Genomic DNA, 22,480 nt, shown 5'->3' on the forward strand with positions numbered 1-22,480 from the left:
GCCTGATATGACTGAATAAAAGGGACTGGCCTATACAGTCACTACTGGTATTACAGTCTAGAGTGCACCATTGAAAAACAGAATGTAGAGCCAAACATATGATACAGAAAATAAGTAGTATGCAGAAGACCTTCTCTCTCCCTTCCCCCCTGCACATAAGCAAGCATAATGGGTTCCAGTCAGCACTTCTACATGTGAGTAGGTAGGGTCTCTACTGAGTTGGACGACACAGTGCAGTTCAGGAAAATGGCACCAAAAGATCATCTAAGTGGAGGCACCCAATGTTTGGCATACTATTAGTGACATATGCGTAAACATGACTTGCATGAGCATATGTCCCTTTTTGGTTGGGCTACAGAAGTCTATTTTCAAGCCTCCCCACCAGGTAATTGTCAAGCCTTGATAGGGGCTGCTGCTGCTTCTTACCAGTGGAAAGGGGAGGAAAGGAGAAGAAGGGAGAGGTTACTCAGACCATGAAGACATAGCTGTTCTGTATTTCTGGGGGAAGAAAAAGAAAGGTGCACTTGATACATTAGCACCCCCTCATTTCTCTTCCCTCCCCCAACAAGATGAGTGCAGCTGCTATTTTATGGTCTGTGTCCTGATTTCATGCCAAATTAGAATTCAGAGTGCCTAAAGTTGAGAACAAGTTGTATCAGATGCCAAATAGTCCACGGTCAAAAGCCATAAATTAGAAGAGAGTCTGAACAGTTAGCCAAGGTAGCACAGTGAGTAAACAGTCCAAGGGTCCAAAGACATAGCTGTGTTAGTATGAGAAATCAGTATGTCAGGGGGTCTTGTAGCTCCTTTGAGACTAACTTAAAGAAAGAAGTGGTAGCATGAGCTTTTGTAGACTTGAGCCTACTTCTTCAAATGCATGAAGTGTTGAGGAATTAGGCTCATGTCTATGAATGCTCATGTTACGAGCTTCTTTCTTTCATTTAGTCTCAGGGGAGCTGCAAGATCCCATGGCAGTCCAAGGGTTGTAAATAAAGTACTCACAGTAGCCAAGTGAGGTTGAGAGGTGAATTGAAAGTTTGCTTCTGGTAACTCAACTGAAGGAAGCTCCCAGCCAGCTCAGCGATGCCCACAGTTCAGACAGCATTTCAAGAGTGTGCTACACAGCTGTGTATGCCTAGCCTTTTTTCATAGCCTTTTGCTCTGTCTGCATGAGAGGGTATTTGCCTTTCCTGTGGGTTTGGATGTCTTTCATCCAACTCTTCTTCCTGCTGTGAATCCTGTGGATCTGTAAGAGGACTTGGCTGGCTATCAAGGATCTGTTCAGATATGTTTGTTTCATCTTCTGAGGAAGACGAATTCTCAAGGAGGGAGCACAACAGTCCAAATCACCCCTCTTCATTCTCTTTCCCATCATTAAGTAGCAACAGTACCTTCTGATGCTTGACAGCCGCTGGAGGAGGAAGGGGGGGAAGCATGCAGGAAGGCAGAACTGCACAGGTAAAGCTACCCTCCAATGCAGATCAATAGCCACAAACAGTCAGCAATTAGTAGGCAATGTTCCTTTGAAGGTTTTCAGGAGAATTTATTATTCCCACCAAATGCTGTTTTTGCTCCAAAAAAATATACAGAAATAAAATCCAGTCTAACCAGCCCTATACTGATGGTTTGAAATTGTCTGTTCTACAACCAGGTAGAAGAATCATGCAAACTAGTGATAATTTTTTCTTGAGATTATAAGCCCAAACCCAGTTCCCCAGTTACTAACCTTGACAACCATTTCAAAGGTGAACACACCTGTGAAGACATAGTCAAAGTAACGGAGAACCTATGAGGAAAAATGAAAAGAATGAGATACCTTTGAGGTTTTTTTTTTTTTTTTGCTGCTCCCTCAAAGCCAAGAGGATAGGAGAAAAACTAATCTAGTCAATACATTCCAACTAGAAGATTCAAAGTTACAGGTAAGAAAGGAAACTTGCTATTCTTTATCCAGAAGTACTGAAGTAATTGCTTTCTGACTATTTCTCTGTCTATTACATGGATTTGTAATTGGTTGACCGGCCGAACCCAAAGGGTGCTCAACAATGGCTCCTTTTCATCCTGGAAGGAAGTGACCAGTGGGGTCCCACAGGGCTCTGTCCTGGGGCCAGTGTTATTCAACATCTTTATCAATGACCTGGATGACAGAATTGGGAGCATACTTATCAAATTTGCAGATGACACCGAATTAGGAGGAGCAGCTAATACCCCAGAGGACAAGATGAAAATTCAAAATGACCTGAATAGACTAGAAAGTTGGCCCAAAGCTAACAAAATGAAATTCAACCCAGAGAAATGTAAGGTACTACACTTAGGGTGGAAAAATGAAATGCACAGATATAGGGTGGGGGACACCTGGCTGAACGAGACTATGTGTGTAAAGGATCTAGGAGTCCAAGTAGACCAAAAGTTGAATGTGAGTCAACAGTGTGATGCAGCAGCTAAAAAGGACAATGCAATTTTAGGCTGCATCAATAGAAGTAAAGTGTCTAGATCAAGGGAAGTAATAGTGCCACTCTATTATGCTTTGGTCAAGCCTCACCTGGAATGTTGTGGCCAGTTCCGGGCACCACAATTCAAAAAGGCTGTTGAGAAACTGGACCGTGTCCAAAGGAGGGTGACTAAAATGGTGAAGGGTCTGGAAACCATCTCCTATGAGGAATGACTTAGGGAGCTGGGGACGTTTAGCCTGGAGAAGAGAAGCTTAAGAGGTGATATGATAGCCCTGTTTAAAAATTAAAGGGATGTGATATTGAGGAGGAAGCAAGCTTGTTTTCTGCTGCTTCAGAGAACAGGACCCGGAACAATGGATGCAAGTTACAGGAAAAGAGATTCTACCTCAACATTAGGAGGATCTTCCTGACAGTAAGGGCTGTTCGACAGTGAAACACACTCCCTTGGAGTGTAGTGGAGTCTCCTTCCTTGGAAGTCTTTAGGCAGAGGCTGGATGGCCAACTGTCAATGGGGATGCTTTGATTGTGATTTCCTACATGGCAGGGGGTTGGACTGGATGGCCCTTGTGGTCTCTTCCAACTCAGGATTCTATTATTCTATTGTGGGAAGTGCTAATATAAAGGGGAAAGCTTTCCAGGTTCTCAATTTTTATCAAGATTTTGAATCATCCATATTCTATTTATGCTACTGCTGTTATGGAATTTGCACTGTGAGAACGTATATATGAAAAATAGTAATGGAAACTTAAAAGCGCCTTCCATTTGTATCAGCTTTGTGCCTATGGCAGCTATAGCTAAGGTGGTCACTTCACAGTACCAAAAATGTGTAATGTGATGTTAAAATCATGTAAGTCAGGTTGCATGCATCTTTGTGCCAAACTGGTAAGTCACCATAGTTAACATGGTCTCAAGTTTCCCAAACAGTGGTTTTACCAAGAGGGCACCAACAGTGAATAATCAAATAGGGGAATTTTATTAGATAAAGAAAAGGCCATGAGATGGCTTTGGGTAACTAAAAAGCTGGTGTCAGGCCTATGTATAATGGGTCCGAAAAACTAAATTTCAGAATGCATGGTCCAAATATAGTTTTATTTATAACAGCAAAAGGAAAATCAGCTTTCAAAAAAAAGAAAAAAGAAACCCCCACCCGCTCATATACACATACATGAGCTAACAATATAAAGCTGATAGCGATTTAGAGTGTTTAGCAGAGGGCAATACATTACTGGGTTCAGGCATGGAGCTTTGATCGGGGGACATGGTAAATGAGTTTGGCTCAAAATGCAGCCTAGGACCTGGGTTGGCCTGAGTGTGGTGAGAAATCAAGGGAGAAATGGACAGAGTGGCTATCTGAACTCAACCGAGACTGAGTTGGAACACATGTACAGGGCAAAATCTATTCCAGGGCAATTTGGGACTTGAATTGATTTTTCAGGTTAGAGAATCAGCAAGGAGGTTGAGAATCACCCAGCCATCCTCACAGATGTTCCTTAACAAAGGCATAGCTCTTCTGAAGGGAGATACTCTTGAATCTCTGTTTTACTTGCAAACACAGAATATCACACACATAATTGTTCCCATCGTTAAGGGGTTTATGCAGATTTCAATCATTGGCAGATTCCTATGGGCTATGAGCTAAGTGCTCCCATGCTGAACTTACAGGAACTCCTCGTATGATCAAAGGCTTCCTCTGCATTGGTGTGCCCTATAGGCTCAGAGTCTTGTGATAGCCTTTTTAATATTAAGTTTAAATCAAACAGAGGGACCCTGCATAGAGGGGTGATATTTGGAAATCAGATGGGAGTGCAGCTAAAGACTTCCCTCCACTCCAGAGGTATAAATTATCACAACTGGTGTGTGTTTCAGGGGAAGTTCTAACTTTGCCCCATCCCTATGATTCTGCCTGATATTGCTGAGATATGGACAAAGCTAACTCCTCTCACCACCCCAGTGATCTGCAGATTTTCTGAGCGGTACAGGTGCCTCAGGAGTCAGACTTGCAAATCAAGCCTGTGTTGACCTTCCAGTGACCTATCTCAAAAGCAAATCATGCAAAATGCAAGCTATGTAAGTGAGGAAACGCACATGCTATGGCAAGAATCTTTAACCATGGGAGGCAGTGCCTCTTTCAAAAATGTGCTAAACATATAATCTAAGTTTGACCTTCCTTTTATGCGTGTGTATTTATTTGGGTGTGCATTTATGTGTGTTTGCATGTATCAGTTTGTATATGCATGCATGCATGCATGCTTGCTATCATTAATGTAGAATGGCTGTTTCTGGGCTGTGTGTTCAGTGTTGCTCCTCAGCTACCAGAAATTTCCCATAGCTGGACTAAAAGGCTGGGAGGGAGAATTAAAAAAAAATTAGACAAGCAAAGCTGGAAAATAGTCAAATTGGGGTTGGTACAGATGGCCCTAAAGGGGTAGCTTGACACCACCCCTTTGAGCGTTGGATCGGGGCTGCACACCGTGGCCCTGATCCACATTTTTCCAGCCCAAAAGGAAATGGCAAAATGCCACTCCTTTTTGAGGCAGAAAAAAAGCCACCCTTTCCACCTCAGCAGCAGTTCTTCTTTCTTCCTGTAGCTTGCACCATCTGAACACTGCACCACCAGAGCACTGCAACACTGCCCACTGTCTGGTTGGGTGGGTGGTGTGATGGTGGATTGGGCGCATTGTTGGGGTATGTGTCATCTAAGCCCCATGCACCCACACTGTCCTCAAGCCGGCACTTACTGCCGGTCTGTCTCAACCCTTAGTCAAGAAACAGAGAGGAACAACAACAACAAAAAAGAACTATTCCTTTTTGTAGAAAGATGCAACACTGGAAAAAAAGAAGCCTGGTAGAAGCCTGAAAATGAATCCAAGTATGAGAGCATTGTAAGCTGCAGTACTGTATTGTACTGTATACTGGAAAATAATGATGGATGTCATATTATTCATCCCGTTCTTTAAATACCACACCACAGAACATTAGCAACTCTATTATTTAAACTTCAGATGTTCAAGGCCTGTTTAATGGTGGCAGCTGGGGAATAAAGATATCCACTTGATAGCAATGGTAAAAGGTGAAAAAGAAGGTTTAGATTATCATATCTGCTTACTTCCCTTTGCCTTGTATGGTAGGGAAACATCCCTTGTTGTCATAATCACATTTCTACTTTGGGTGAGTAATCACATTTCCATGATTGTCAGTCACAAGTCTCCAATCTACAGAGGGTTCCATTTTCATGGGGTATTTATAGTCATGGCTGTTCAATGGTGGAACAAAATGTCCACTCTAGATCTGGCTTTGCTTTTTATCTTCTTGCCAGCACCAAGGCTCCTTTTGTATACTACAGAGAAGCCTAAAGTAGAAACTGTGCCTCCTGCCCACCCTCAGTGGGGATGCTGTTCTAATTATTTCACTCACTTTTCCTTAGGGATGTCTCATGGGATCTGTCCATTAAAGTTGTTGAAAAAGAAAGTGCTGTGTAAGCTACCCAGAGCCAGGTCATGATTTATCTCCCTCCCTCCTTCTCTACCACCACCTCCCTTCTAACCTACTAAAATCCCAGCCAGCAGCATTTCAGAAAAAGAAAGAGATGGGAAGAAGTTGTTTGGGGTTTTACCCATAATAATATAGTATCAGTACCATTAAATGACTATACCACTCTGAATTGCATTTTTAAATATTCTCAGAGGGAACAAACATAATGCATATTAACTAGAAGAGAATGAAAGTGCTTCAATATCATGTGAAGAAGCAAGCAGAAGAATGCTTCTTTGTCACTGTGTGTTGGGTTTGTTTGGGTTTGTTTTGTAATGGGATAAATCTCTGTAAAAATGAGGCTTTGTATATCTGTAATGTGCAAGAAGTTCAGACTTGTCTATTTAGCTATGTGATCTCTCTCTCTCTCTCTCTCTGGTCCAAAACACACTGCAGAACTAATCCAGTCTGAGACTGTTTAACAGCCCTGGCTCAATGCTAGAGAATTGTGGGAACTATAGTTTTGTGAGATATTTATCTGTCTCTCTCAGAGAGCTCTGGTGCCACAATAAATTACAGTTCCATAGCAATTCCATAGAAATGAGCCAGGGCAGTTAAGGCAGTCTCAGATTGGATTATTTCTGCAGTGTGTTTTGCACTTCTCTTTATCTCTCTCTCTCACACATATATATACACATATACCTAACACTTGATTGTACAGTCGTCCCTTCCCTTAATAACTGTCACCAAGACCTGTGATTAAGACTTCCAAGTCATACTGTTGTCAACAGCCTTGCTCAAGTCTTGCAAACTCAGGACCATGGCTTCTTTCATTGAATTTATCCACTTTTTTTAAAAAATAATTTTATTATTGAAAGTATAAATTCACATAAAAACATATTGACATACATCCACATTGATATACACTTTTACAAGGGACAACACATACCACCACATTATCCACTTTTAATGTGGTTTTCCTGTTTTCCTGTTGCCTTCTACCCTGCCAAACATTATTGTATTTTCTAATAAGTCATGCCTTCTCATGATACATCCAAAGTACTGTACAATAGTCTCAGTTTAGTGTTGGTCAGGGCCAAAGGCAAAAGGTGGGACCAAAACTACTAGCGAACAGTGATTGCAATGGCTACTCCAGAGGTAAGGAACACATCTGCTTCTGAAGGAGGGCCCGTTACAGACGGGCACCCTAGGACGGACTCAGTCCGTGCTAGGGTTAGAAAGGGGCGTCTCTTCCAGATGCCCCTAACCCTACCACGGACTGAGTCCATAAGAAATGGCGGTGGCCATTCCACACGGCCGCTGCCATTTTGACGTAGCAGACGCTCTGTGTCCACATGTCGCACCCCGGAAGTGACGCCGCGAGTGCGCAACTAGTGCCTTGCGGCATCTCTTCAGGGGCCCAGGAAGGAGCGTGATTTTCGCGCTCCTTCTCTGCGGCGTCCGGGAACCACGCCGTTTGGCTGCTGTGGTTCCTGGACGCTGCAACCGGCGGCGGTGGCAGACTGCCACTTCTCGGCTGTCTGTAATGGGCCTTAGTCTCTTTCACTGCTCAGGAAAATTTAGGTTGGGACAAAGTTAAACCTTCCAAGGGTCCTCCTGGGCCCACAATGATCTGTAAGACATTTTGGAAGCATCTGTCTCCATTCAGTATTTCATGCTTTACGTTCACAGCTAGAAAACAGAAAAGCAGAAAGCACAGTGAAGATTCAGAGACAAAGGTGGAACAACATACAGTACAGTAGACTTACATTGTTACGAGGTGCACGGGGCTGCACAGGGTCTTCAGCAGCCAATGCAATGCTGCTCATGGCAATCACTGTCAGAATGCAAATCTCAAAATAACGTAGATTGACAATGTAATGACAGAGCCGCCGAAACCTAGCATGTAAAAGCAAAAGCATGCTTTATTAAGTGGCATCATGGTATCAAGTAGATTGGTATTTTTCTCTTGCTATCTCAGACAAAGGATACAGGACCGTCCAAAGTATCTGTGTGTATGTAGAAAATAACCAAAGCAAGTCAGCATTAATGTCAGCATTCAGGCTCATGAAACCAATGGTCTGGTATTCCTCAGGTTGGTTTTGGTTAGGTCTCACAAACCTAACCAGTACAGTGTTCCTTACTCCCTGTCCAAATTCAGAAACATTAGTTTACCTGAAATTAAAGATCCATAGACTCATCCCTTGAAATATTCAACCCTCCTCCATCATTTCAATAAAACCATAAACATGGAATGATCAAGCCATGTATCCCATCTTCACATTCCAATCATTTGCTTTCTGATTTCCAGCTAATTGTTTCTGTCATACAAAGTCATTTTTCATTCAGTCCACAGCAACAAAAACTCACGGGTTTGTGGTTGAGAGGATGAACATAGAGCTATATGGTGGCATGGGCTTGGGACCATTCTCTCCTCCATCATCATCATCTTCTTCCTTTTTCTCTTCTTCCTTCTTAGGCAGAGGCTCAGGGTTTGCATTCTTATTGACTGAGAAGTAAGAGAAGGGCAAGAATAATAATCTATTTTGATATGCATCTGAGGAGGTAGACTGAGATCTACAAAAGCTCATGCTGCCAATCTCTTTATTTCAGTTAGTCTCAAAGGTGATACAAATTCTCTCTACAGACTAATTCTATAGACTAACATGGCTATATCTTTGAATTCTACTATTTTGATATGTTCCTTTTAGTCCCAGTTTTGTTTTTAGTAAGAGTTAACCCAGCCAGTGCTAGATATGCAGAAACCTGTGGTGAGTGGTCTGAAAATGGACTCTTTTATGCAGGTCCATCTCAGAAAAAATTGGCAGAAGATGATGGCATATTTGAGGATGAGGATAAAGAATTCTCTCCATGCATGCTTGGACTGGTAAAGCAGCATATAGTTGTACAAACACAAAGGAGGGTAAAATAGACATAATTCTGGAATACACAATCCTTTGCACAGAGCCACAGGACACAGTCCCGTGATATGCACAGGTAAGAATAGTTTGCTTACCTAAAACAGATTCATCAAGTGGTCATCTGTGAACTCAGATGGTTCACCCTGTGCCCATGCAGCTACATCCTCTAAAACATCTGTAGCTCGGGAGTCCTTCGGTGTGAAACTTGCCCCTCCTTACTTCTGCTTCTGAGCTATTCCCACCTAATGATCTCTATTCCCATCCATCCAAGACTGAAGCTAATGAATCAAGGTAAGCCAGAGCCAAGAGAAGAGAAGCGGGCAGGTTGTGTGAGTTGACAGATGACCAAGTGCAGAACTACACTTACAGGTAAGCAATTTACAATCTCTGTTACTTACACAAATGGTGATTAGATATGTACTTATGTGAATGGTGGGAGTGTGTCATGCTGTGGCCAAATATAATATTGCGTTCCCAAATTGGACCTGGGGTCTAGAATGAAAATCCAGTCTGTAATGATGTGTGAAAGAAGAGGGCTGGGATCATGTAGAAGCATTACTGATGTCTTGGACAGGTATTTATTTATTTAATTTAACATTTATTCCATTCTCCCTGCACAGGACACAATACAACTACTACTGAGGTATGCCAAAGAACCATGAAGGGACCAAAGATGAAGCTGAAGAATTCAGGTTATGAAAAGCTTTCAAATATTGTGAGTAAACCAAAAACCATGAGTTGGTAGGTAGACAAATGCTGAAATGGCAGCTACATACACCTCATCCAGACTAAAAAAGATGTTGAGTATACATGAACCTTCAACATGAGCAGGGGAAATACTCTGGTGCCTGTGAACTGAAGAAACTTTCCCCCATTTGGTAATAATAATAATAATAATAATATTTATTTGTATACCGCCCTCTGGCAAACCAATCCGGGCGGTTAACAACAGTAAAATATAAAATATGACAATTAAAAACACTTTATCCCTCCCCCCCTTAAGACAGTATTAAATAGTATAACATATTAAAAATACAATATCAAGGATAAAAACAGCAATTAAAACTAAAAACCCTGATATCCCTCTGTTGATCCTCAACCATCTCTAAGATGGGGCCACGGGAGGAATGAGGGAATCAGGGAACCTGGGAACCTGGGCCGGGATGGTTAATCTGGAAAGGCCTGCCGGAAGAGATCCGTCTTGACCGCTTTTTTAAAGCTGTCTAATGATGTTATCTGACGGATCTCATCCGGCAGGTCGTTCCAGAGTTTGGGGGCGACAGCAGAGAATGCCCTCTGGGAGGTTGCCGCAAGCCTAGATTTTAGAGGCTGCAGTAAGTTCCTCCCAGAGGACCGGAGAGCGCGGGGAGGATTGTATGGGAGGAGGCGGTCTCTAAGATAGTTTGGACCCAAGCCATTTAGGGCTTTAAAGGTGATAACCAACACCTTGTACTGGGCCCGGAAGCTGATAGGCAGCCAGTGGAGGGACCTCAAAACCGGAGTAATGTGGTCCCTCCTAGATGTACCTGACACAAGCCTGGCTGCCATGTTTTGAACCAGCTGTAATTTCCGAGTCAAGCACAGGGGTAGCCCCATGTAGAGTGCATTACAGAAGTCAAGGCGTGAGGTTACCAGCGCGTGCACAACCGTCTCGAGATCCCTTACTTCCAGAAAAGGGCGCAGCTGGCGTATCAGCCGAAGCTGATAACAGGCACTCCTGACCGTCGCATTTACCTGATTTGTCCTGGATGACCTCCAGGTAGAAAATTTTCTGGCAGTCTGTTGTGCGAGTGAAGTAATGGCCTATTCTCTATGCTGTTAGACCTAATGTGTGTATATCTGGGTGTCCCACATTGCCTTGCTGCTGAGTTAGTGGGTAGGGAATGGTTGGTAACCTGGAGAACTTGTTGCTGCCCAACCTCAACATTATGGCAACCACAGCACTATGAGAATGCAATCAGCCCTACTCTCATTGAGTTTTGCAACTAGACTAGTTGTCATGGGAACGGGGAAAAGATCTATATTTCTCTCCCATTGGAAAGGCATTTGCTTCCCCAGTGAAACCCTTGCCCATGATCATCTTGTGCAGAATGAAACATACTGTACACTCTTTGGTAGCAAATAAATCTAGCTGAGGGTAGTCCCATTTCTGAAATAGATATGGAAGGATTTATTGACTGAGTTCCTATTCATCAGATGGTGTCTTGGCCCTGCTCAGCAAATCCATCAATGTGTTGTTCTGTCCTGGTAGATGCACTGTTATGAGTAATGTGATCAATGTACTAATTCCAGAACTGTTTCATGAGGTCTATCAGTAATTCTGAGCACATGCTTTCCTTCCTGTTCATATAAAAGACCATAGCAGTATCATCAGAAACTACCACCACCAAACAGTTTCTAGCAATGGTCTTGAACACCTGCATATTCACTAGGAATTACAGTAGGCTGATATGTGGCACATGTTCCTGAGGCAACCATCTGCTGCTGATCAAATATGGGTCTTTATGTGTCCTCCAGTCCACTAATGTTATCACCACAATTTTCCAATGTAGAAGGTTTGGGAGGCCAAAATGGGATCCCTGCAAGCTGAGTTTACACTGTAAAGCCACCAAGTCAGGGCGGCTACAACTGGTCTTGGAAATCTGAGGAACGGTTGTTGATATTGGTGTACTGTGCGTATCTGAAGCTGTGTGAGGGGGGGTCACAAATGTTGTTGATGTCATGAGTACCAGGAGCACATGGACTTCCCTGGCTCTTACTCTTCTTTTTACTAATACATGAGCAAGACAGTATAGGTTAACAGTCCTGTACTGGGTAAAATATGCACAACCTAACCTTGCGTGCGGAATATAAATTGAATTGTTTGAGTGCATAAGAGTTTTGATTTCTGAAAATTCATTATGGGTTCTAAATCCATCAGAAGGGTGAGAGTAGTGTATAAAAGATGTCTCAATGAAGATCCCATGGTGAATCCACCAACAACCAATTGTCTATATATGAGAAAATGATTATTTCCCTCTTCTGAAGCCATACTGCTACTACCACCACACATTTGGTGAAAACCCTTGGGGATGTAGATAACCTGGCATGTAAGACCTTGAACTGATAGTACCAATTTTCTAGGGTGAAACACGAGGTTTCTGCAGGGGCTTCTGCAGATTGGGCCATTTGCATTGACGTGATAATGAGAATATATTTTCATACCTGGTCGCTGTTACGTTACCCTTCCGAACTGGGGGGGAATCAAATTGAAGGAAGTCACATGATGCGGATTCAGGGAAAGTGGAGTGAGTGCAAATGGTAGTTCTACACTGGTGCATAACATGGGGGTTCCAACGATTCAAACTGGGACCCTTGTGCATGCCCAGTGGGGCCCTGAAGGCATCCTGAACCTTTGCACTTCTGGGGATAAGAAGGGAGCCTGGCTCCACTTTCATGCGAATGTTAGCCTTATGTCAATGACAGCTTCCCCTTTTTTCTTTCTCCCTTCTAGTTTCCCTTCCCTGGCAGCGAAATCCAATGTCAGAGTCCCATCCTCCTGTCATTCAGTTGCCTTCTCGTAGGTTGCATCCACACTGGGGAGATAATCCAGTTTAACTCCAGTTTAACTGTCCTGGCTCAATGCTATGGAATTCTGGGAGTTCTCTCCTTCCCTTTGTAGCAGTTGCCTTCTCTTATCATAATCGGGGCATATCCAGGGGGGGATAGAGGTCAGAGCATTCCCTCCCCTTCATCCGAGAGTGAGAAGGAGGAGGAGGAGAGGAAAGAGCTGAAGGAGGAATTCAAAAAAGGGAAATCTGACAGGAGGCAAAAGGGTGACAGGAGGCAAAAAGGGGGTGACTGACGGGGTCAATTCAGGCCAGGTCAGGGGAGCACAGCAAAACAAGGCTCTGGTTTCCAGCAGGGACCTTTCCCTTTGGTTTTAAATTTTTTAAAATTATTTTTCTCTGTCAATGCTCATATTTTTTGCAATGGGTAGATCTATATTTAGATAGAATGTGGCTAGCTGCTTGGAATCAATTGCTGCAATGCAATCTGAAGGAATGTTGCAATCCGAAGGAATGTTGCAATCTGAATGTTAAAAATGTTTCTCTGTCCAATTTGACAGATTGTCAAAGTGATACAGTTTTTGCTATTGTCTCTAAGGAAATTGGGGGGGAGCCTAGGGAATGAAAAAATGCATCCTTTTCTGGCATTCAGAGGTGAGGAATTATTATTATTATTATTATTATTATTATTATTATTATTACCTGTGTATGAGGCATTCTGGGGTGGCAAGGGAGTGGGAGGCAGGATACAGAGATGGCACTAGCTTGCATTTTGGGATTGAACATGGGGCCAAGGGCAGATCATAACCTGCGCTGACCCAAATGACCACAACACAAACACACATACACCAGAGATTTTAAATCTGATGATAGAATCTGTGTATCCTGGCATCTGGCTCTAAAGGAGGGGGGAGCAGACTTCCAATGCCCAATGAGTGCTGCAAACGTCACCTCCTGGAACTTAAGAGACTTTATTATTATTATTGTTATTATTATTATTAGTGTTATATGCCTGCGCTGCATTTCCCTTTTATTCCCAATTGATTCCATGGGTCTACTTTGGTTGGAACTGACAGGTCACTTTCTCTCAGCCTCAGTGACCTGTCAGCAGGAGGAAAAGGGTCAGTTTAGGTCAGGCCAAAGGCAGGGCATGAACGGAGCTCCCAACAGGCACCTTCCCCCCTCCCTTTGTGTGTGTGTGTGTGTGTGTGTGTCTGTCTGTCTGTATGTATGAGTGTGTGTGTGTGTATGTAAAATAGATGAGAATGACAGGAGCATAGATGTAGATATAGATGTGGCTGAAATATGTGTGTGTGTGTGTGCATGTGAGAGAGAGAGAGAGAGAGAGAGAGGCAGGCAGGGAGAAAGCGCTCGCTGGCTGGCTCCTCTGCCAAAGTTGCAGTGGGAAAGGAGAGGGAAGGAGAGAGAGAGCCCCGATGGAGCCATGATCGCTCCCCAGCCCCGGCGGAAGAAAATGGGGCAAATTGCAGCAGGACATCATGGGAGAATTTCTTTGCAATGGTGGTCAGGAGAACAAGCAAATTGGGATTCCACACCAGACCAATTCGCAGTGAGATCGTACAGAGCCCCAATGTGATTCCAGTCAATCCCCTTATTTAGCGAACTGGTCAAAATGTGCCAAAATGAGGAGCCAGTTCGGAAGTCCTGCGGAAGACCCGCAGATGGGGCTCCCATTGAAATCAACCAGGTATGGAAATACATTCTGATAACATGTCATTTTGAATTGCCCAATCTGCAGGAGCCCCAGATCTGGGCTGCATAAACCCTGTCTGACAAACGCTACAGGAACCGATAGTGGAATGACCAGATCACTATATAGAAAAAGACATCACAAAGGTTGAACATAGAAAACTAGCATCACAATAACAAAGGCATCACAAAGTGGAAATTCTGCATCTCAATAAAGGAATTGATTTGGTGGAAGTCCAGAACTGGGTTCAACCCTCAAGTATCTTGAGAAGAAATCACTGTACATCTGTGACCTTGGGACTCATTCTATCACACCTTTACAGAGAAATATGTGAATTTCTTCTCAAAGAACAGGTGATGATGCTGTGATGGAAAGATATCTTAGGGAAGGGAAGGTTATAAATTCAATTGCATATCCTTGTTGTATGACATCTAGGACCCATGCATCAAATGTTACTGTTTGCCAAACATATCAGATTCACAATACCTCAATCTGAATTGTATTGTATAAGGAAATAGGAAAAGGAGCAACAAGGTTGAAATGGTCGAGTCAAGAGACAGAGATGTCCCTTACAGGCATCAGAGTGCTTTCTCTTGAAAAACAAAGATGAGTAAGACTCCATCAAGGTTGATGATGCTTGTGAAGATGGTTTAGATTATCTGAGAACTGGGGGTTGAAAGCAACATGAGGTGAATGTTTTTCAGCACCATACTTTCTAGATGTTCACTTCCTTTTTTCTGCATGTTCCACCTTTTGGCAGTTAAGATGTTAAATAACCAACAGAATGCTGATGAAGGCACAAAGGTGTGACTCTAAACCTAAAGGAATTGTAGCAAAACAAGAAAAGTCTAGGGGAAATAGCATTACTGAAAGAGATAGCTAGCTCAGTTTTATTAAGTGCAGTATTCAAAGAGTAGTACGTCAGAAATATTATCCAACTTTCAGGCAAGCAAAAATCATATAAAGGCTGTGTGCTAGGCCTGAAGGTGAAAGCACTGAAGAATATAAAATGTCTTGTAAAAATGAAGTATTTCCAGTATATGCAAGACTAAAAACTATACATCCCAACCAGTGAACAATTTATATAGAAATATCAGACATTCAGAGTGCAAGTAAGGCTTTAAGCACTTCCAAAAGAACATATCGAAGGGATAACAATGCAAGCCAATAACAAATACAATTTTTTAAAAAATAGAACCAAATGCGTTTCGACATGCATCTTCTTCAGTGGTAAAAGTTAGCTGTTATAACTGCATAGAGATCTATCTATTTATGTGGACACATCCAGTGTAAATAAGTGATTAATTAGCCAATGTGAACTGTATCCTGGATGTCCCACAAAGTTGTAAGGCTATATATACTACTCTTTGAATACTGCACTTAATAAAACTGAGCTATCTCTTTCAGTAGTGCTATTTCCCCCCTAGACTTTTCTTGTTTTGCTAAGATGTTAAATAAGCCTTTCTTGTTAAAAGGGTAGGAACACCACCATATCATTTGCATCTGATACTAGGGGTCAAGGATTAGAGCCAAACATGCCTACAAAGGAAGATAGCTCTCACCAGAGATTTTGTAGCAGAGTCAGCTGCATGTTAAAACGTCTTGACCTGCTGTGCCACCAGACAATGATCTCTTCTTCAGGGAGATGGTCAATGAGGTCTATCTTGCACCATAGGTGTTGGTAAGCCTCTATGCATGATGCTAATTTGAGATTTTCAGTGACAGGGCTGCTATTCAATATACCTTTCTGGCCATATTGTCTAGTTTTTTTCCTTCCTTAATCATGGGTACAGAGTGATGCGTCTTTGAGGGTTCAGATTGTGTTATCTCTACTTTTATGGAATTAGGCTGGGGATACAAAAAGAGCAACTAATAGTGATGCTGATGAAATTGACACAGGGGGTTTCCAGGATTCCTTTGTAACTTGCATAAAGGATTAAGCATGGGTATAGGAGCCAATGCTAGTGACTGCACTGTTTTGAAGACAGGACCTGTCATGGGTAGCTGAACTTGCCTGAGTTCTAGTTCCAATGCTTTGACAATTCTCAGTACTTGGTCAGCACTGGAATAGACCTCATCTGAGGGAAATTGAGAACTGCAGTCTGTAACTTTACCAGCTGGGGATGCTGTTGAAAGATGGATTAAAGATGGTGAAAGGGAGCCTAAATTATTGTCTCTCTTATCAGAATCAGACAACTCTTGTTTGCTACTATGCATTGGTTTCAGAGCTGGGTCCAGTGTTGGTGGTGGCACAGATAATCCCACTAAGGCAGTAATAGGGTCAGACAGCTGAGAAGTGGCAGTCACACGTGTGCCACACCTGACACAGAAAGTGGATTCATGGTAGGCACTGCAATAGATGTAGCTGTTTATGTGGAAGCTGCTGAGAAAGAAGTGCATGGGGCATGGCACATGATAATGGTTTTTGTTCCCTTGGCAGTGGTCAGGTGTCTGGACATAATAACCAGCACTGGTGATCTCAGCTTAGGTGTAGGTGAATTTTACAGATTTCATGTGGTTGGGATGTCAGGGGTAAGTAATGGTACTAGATCCACTTGTCCCAGTAGTTTCCATACACCAGAGGTATCCATAATATATATCAACTAGAACAAGGATGCCCATAGGAAGGATTTTCCCAATGTAGAGACGTTAGTGCTTCCCAGTACAAAAAAAAGTTTTTTGAGGGAAGGGACAGACAGTTCACACTTAAGTTGTCTGGTCAAAGCCCTAGAGCAAAAAGAAGCCGGTGAAAGATGTTGTCAGTTTTGGCAAAATGTCAAAAATCGCTATGCCCATGATGGATGACATTATCTTGGAAATTCTGGGAGTGTCTATTGAGAATGTTGTATTGGGGATTGTGACTGATGTGAATCCAAGGCCCGAGACTGATGGCTGTCATGCATATGACTATCTGAAGAGGGGTGTGTCAAAAGGGAGGACCTGCCCATGATCTCTCCTTGTAGAAGAGAGTATTGTACATCACCTTGGCTTTGTATCCTTTTTGTAACTGGAAGTGGGAAGGGAGAACAGCAATATTTGGGATATTGAGGCAGCTTGCAGAATAAGGCATGGCTGTGGATGGTGGCTCCTTGATGACTGTGAGGATTCCATAGGTCTGGAGGACATTAGTCTATAGTCAGCACTGCAGAGACCAACAAAACTGTTAACTTCACTCACTCTATGACAGAGGGTTGACAGAAGATTGAGTCTTCCACTTTTTCAAGGCTGGTGTTTCATTATGCTTACCCTCAGGCTTCTTCTTAGCCCTTTTAATCAAATACACCACATATCTGCCTGGAGTGCGAACTACCTTTATCTGATCCAAAGTCAGGACTGAAGAAAGAAAAGCTCTTGATACCAGCTGCTGCTGAGGTTGTGATGACAATGTAGATGGCAAGAGGCTATCAATTTTGAGAAATGCTTCATAGATGGAGGTACCTGAGAGCAAGTACTTACTGAAGCCATGTAAAGAGGCTTATTTCTATCTGGAAGACCAGAAGTATTTATTGTGCTTTCCCCAAGGAATGCTTTAAACATAAGGCTTGGTTTCTTTGAGCTTACTGAGGATATACCCCAAAATGTTGGTATTTGTTCACTACATGCCTCTATTCCAAACACAAAAGACAATGTGAAAGGTCATACACTGAAGGGATTTTTTGGTTACACCTGAGACACTTTTTAAATAGGCCTGTTGAGGTCATAAACTCACATACAGGTAGGAAGAGAAGATATTCTGTAACAGAGGGATAACCTTCAAATGAAACTAGAAAGAGAGAAGATGATTAAGAATAAAAAAGATAAGAGACAAAAAGAAAGCCAAAAGGACAAAGGAGGAATTTTCTCTTTCACACAGCTAGCTTCACTCTGAACACCAAATTCCTAATTAGTTCCTGTTAGTGCAGGGGATAAAGAGGAACTAAGGTGATATAGGTAAGAAGAGCCCAGGAACATCAACAAAAGGGAGGGGTGAGGTTGCCAACAAAAGGACAGCCTAGATCTAGATGTATCTGAGGTACATACACAGGCATAAGGTGGTCTATTTTTGTCAATCATAGAGACCACAAAGATGAAAATACTCATGCATGGACATGCTTCAGTAGTGTCAGACATACAAAGCCCTTTAATATCCCATTCACACTGAGAACCATGAATACTTATTCATGTATTCATCAGGCACTATTCCATGAAATGCTTCATTCATTAGACAGTATTCCATGAAATATTAAGAAAATTTGCCACAAGAAAGACTAAATATTTACAAAGACAGTAATGTGCATGTGTAAATGTGAATACATTCTGCTCTATGTGCTGAAGACTGCAAGAATTTTCAAACATAGTGGTTCCTCCTCCTAATGATGTCATTGTAGCAATATTCTCACCCTTATCTGACATATTTGTATACACTCAGTCTGATAGGCATAACACATCCCCAGAATGTCCAAACAAAACATATATACATTTTAAAAAAAAACCTTCAGAAATCAAGAGTCACAAATAAATATGTATCAACGTAACTTAAGAGTTATAGAAACAGAAGGCAGCTGATTCACATAAGAGTCATAGAAAGAGAAGACAGAAAGAATCCCAGAGGCTGACTCACACAATCAGAACCCACACAAATGGACACAACCATAAGGCTATACACACAGCCTGAAATAACATAGCTGATGGCAGAATTATTATACTGGTGCAGAAGGGATAGGGCCTACTCTGCCCCCCCCCCATGTTTCATGGCAGGTTTTTCCCTTCTATTGCCTGTGATGAATACTTCCTGTACGCCTTCACTGGTGCCATTAATAGATGGCTACAACACTTCTTCCCTGCTGCTTGAACTGGATGGTCCTAACCATTTCCTGGACTAAATGGGATCCAGTCTTTTACAATTCAAATGCATGTGACTATGTTACCTGGCTCTAGCGCTATTGACACAGTGCATTTGGTGCTCACCTTGCATGATAGCATTATTGATTGATGGTGGGAAGGTGGGTGGGACCTCCACCACCGTGTGCTCTGGTTTCTTGGCAGTTTTGGGTGGATTGTTCTGGGTAGTGGGGTTAGTGACGATGAGGCTGTTTTCAGGGTTCTTAGGGGGTCCAGGACTGGATGGATTGGAAGGGTTATTGGGGGTTCGGCGACTGGCAGAGTTCTGAGAGTTGTGGAGTGGCTGGTCCAAAGGAACAGGAGGATTTTGGGGAGTCCGGCTTGGTGTGGAATTTGAGTGGCTACCACTTTTGGCAGGATTCTGAGGATGACTGATGGGATGTGAGTTTGAGGTCTCATTGGTTGCCAGCTTATTGTTCTTCATATTGTCAATATCCTCTGCCACTGGAGGCTCCAAGCGCCCCATATCTTGTTGGATTGGCCGTGTAGTGGATAGGTTTGGTCCAGGTGGAAGGCCAGAGCCTTGGTTTTCTCTAAAGCATACCAAAAGAAAAGAAGTGTTGAAACACAGTTTGACATATTCATGGCTCACTGAAATAAAAGCTAGCATGAGAGCAAGCAGGATATGTAATTTCTAGCTCTGATATCCACACAACTCATTCAAACATAGGCCAGCACAAATATGACTTGAAGACCACCAAATGTATAATTTCTCCACACATACAGCATTGTCTTACCATCCCTTCACACATATACAGGGAGCTACGTACACAAAACATAGCTGTAGTAGCCAAACTATCCTTCATCCTAACTGCCATTAATGATGTCACTCCATTCCCATGTCATTTGTTCCTCACATTAAAATTATGCTTCTGCTGCCACTCTCTTCCAATAATATCTCAACACACAGCACCATTATTCACATTACACAATTCAGCACTATGATTCCAGTTGAACTGCCATGACTGCATCTTATGGAGCCCTGGGGGTTTGTCGTTTGGTTTCAAGCAACAGAAGAGCTCTCTAGCTGAGAATTATAAATACTCTCCACCCAAAAAAACCTCTACAACTTCCAGGATTACATAGGATGACATGGCATCTAATGTGGATCATAGCATCGTAATTGTACAGTATGAAGAGGCCCCTAAATAAAGTATACTTCAACTACTTGGAACTGCTTCCATATCAGTTGTCAATGGTAGGTTTATGAAATGGCAAGTTCACACATTGCCCCTTCTGTAAACTTTCTTTCAAAGAGCCAGATGTTCCCAGTGATCCTGCATCCTTTCCACCTTTACTTACTTCCGCCGTCGATGTCGGCGTTCCTTGCCATCAGCATCATAGGTAGACTGTGCAGCATGCCGGTGCCGTCTTCGCCTTTCTCCATCAGGATGCTCCCCCTCCACATCTCCCCGTGCTGGCCTGCTCCCCTCACGATGCCGAGGCCGGCGTTCAGCTTTGTTACCCTCCTCACCCCCTCCCTCATCTGGTGCCCGTCGATGAACCCGATGCCGCCGGTGTTCCCGGTCACCATCAGCTGTACGGGGTGACCCACTGCGGCTTTCTTTGCTGCCTCGGTGCCTGCGATGGGGGTCCAGGGCCTTAATACGCTCTGAGTCACAGTCCCCATGGTAACTCCGGTCAAGGATGGCATTGTGCTCCTTGCTGGGGTAGTTAATGTCATGGTATCCACTTTCCTGGTTGAAGTCAATTTCTTTGCTGCTACTCCGTGGGCGCCGTGGCTCAAAGCTTCCTGAATCAGGGTGCTCATACATGTGGGGCTCTCGTGGATGCTCATGGTAGTGAGGTGGTTTTCGCAGGAATTCCTCAGGTCGTTGTTGTCTAAAGTGTGGTTCCAAGGGTGGCTCACTGGGACGTGTCTTGTTGGTGTTGTTGTTCCGGTTCTCCTGAGGATCTACCACTAGTGGCCGGTCTAAATGGGTTTTCATGTCTGGTCGCATTTGTCGGGCATATGTGACCTTCCATCGATCCTCAGGGTCCAGTTCATTGTATAGTGCCTCCCGACTTGCCATCAGGTTCTGTTTCCGCATTTCAGTTGTTCGCTGCTCCCAGACTGATTTGGCACCTTTTTGGTTCTTTTGTTGTTCTTTTCTGAAAACAAAGCAGATATAGTTGAAACACTGCTTCATCACCAGCACTACTGCATAAATCAACACTATCTAGAGTCACATTCTCTAATTTCCCGCAGCAATAACCTTTTACTACACCACTGAGTTGATGTTCATTTAGTCAAGGCATCCCTTTCCCAACAGAGGAAGCCAGACCATGCCTGCATAGCATGGACCACGCCTGCATAGCAACAGGCAAGCCCAGATGCTACCTGAGAAGCTGCTGGGCTGAAAATCTTTCCTACAGTGTTATTGTTGTTGTTGCTATTGTTATTATTAAGCTTTATTTATATAGCACTGTAAATTTACACAGCACTGTACATACAATCGGCCTTTCTTATACACAGATTTTTTTATACATGGATTCAAGCATCGATGGTTTGAAAATGTTAAAAAAAATATAAATTTCAAATATCAAACCTATATTTTTTGTATTTTGTATTGTCAAGGTTTGTGTAAGTGTTATAGTTTATTTTAATTTCTATATGCTTTTTTTAATGTAATAAAAGCAATAAAGATAAAAAAATCTTGATTTTCCATTTTTTAAATAAAGGACACCATTTTGCTATGTCATTATATTTAATGGGATTTGAGCATCCATGGATTTTATTACCCATGTGGGATCTTGGAACCAAACCCCAGCATATAACAAGGGTCCACTGTACAATCAATTCAAATAGATAAAATAAACCCGCCTATGGTATACATTCTACAAAATAATTAAATATAATACATATTAGTACATGTTAACATTCAATAAAGTAAGGCAGACAACAAATTAAAATAACATTAGACTACAATCACGTAATGCCTGGGAACACTTCCCTGGACAGTATTGTCTTTAACTCAGTTTTGAAGCTGATTAAAGATGTGATGACTTGGACTCATGGGGGAAGGAGGTTCTAGGAGTTAGGGGCAGGAAGTGAAAAGGGACGGATCCAGGACGGGGCAGTAAAAATTCTTGGCTGGGACAGCAGACCTTGACTATCAGAATGGAGGGCACAAGTGGGAAGGTAAGGAAAAGGAAGCTCTGATAAATAAGGAGGGACCAGCCCATGCAGGGCTTTAAAAGTCATCAACAGAAGCTTATACTGAATATGGAAAGGGAGGGGGAGCCAGTGGAGGGACGACAATAAAGGAGAGATATGATCGAAGTGGTGAGCAGATGTGATAATGCATGCAGCTGAATGCTGGACAGAAATTAAAGGATGGAGGTGAGAAAGAGGAAGCCTTGCCAGAAAGAGGTTACAAAAATCCAGTCACAAGATCACTAGGACACGGGTCAGAATCTTGGCAGTAGAGGCCGAAATAAATAGTTGGATTTTAGCAATATTATACAGAAAGAATCTGCATGCCTTGGCTATGGCCT

At 42.7% G+C, this 22,480-nt stretch overlaps 1 protein-coding gene across 13 annotated transcripts in view; it reads right to left on the reverse strand.

Annotated features, from left to right (window-relative positions):
- The window catches only part of CACNA1A (calcium voltage-gated channel subunit alpha1 A), a 461,089-nt gene that overhangs the window by 139,786 nt on the left and 298,823 nt on the right, over positions 1 to 22,480 (reverse strand). For all 13 annotated transcript variants that reach the window (XM_042448340.1, XM_042448338.1, XM_042448344.1 and 10 more), the window contains exons 21-25: positions 20,285 to 21,094; positions 19,049 to 19,515; positions 8,292 to 8,430; positions 7,691 to 7,820; positions 1,727 to 1,786 (exon numbers count right to left, since the gene is read on the reverse strand). In XM_042448340.1, the coding sequence (XP_042304274.1) occupies positions 1,727 to 1,786; positions 7,691 to 7,820; positions 8,292 to 8,430; positions 19,049 to 19,515; positions 20,285 to 21,094 (1,606 nt within the window). The remainder of the gene's footprint in view (positions 1 to 1,726; positions 1,787 to 7,690; positions 7,821 to 8,291; positions 8,431 to 19,048; positions 19,516 to 20,284; positions 21,095 to 22,480) is intronic.

This window comes from Sceloporus undulatus, chromosome 2 (assembly GCF_019175285.1).
Source record: "Sceloporus undulatus isolate JIND9_A2432 ecotype Alabama chromosome 2, SceUnd_v1.1, whole genome shotgun sequence".
Classification (NCBI taxonomy): domain Eukaryota; kingdom Metazoa; phylum Chordata; class Lepidosauria; order Squamata; family Phrynosomatidae; genus Sceloporus; species Sceloporus undulatus.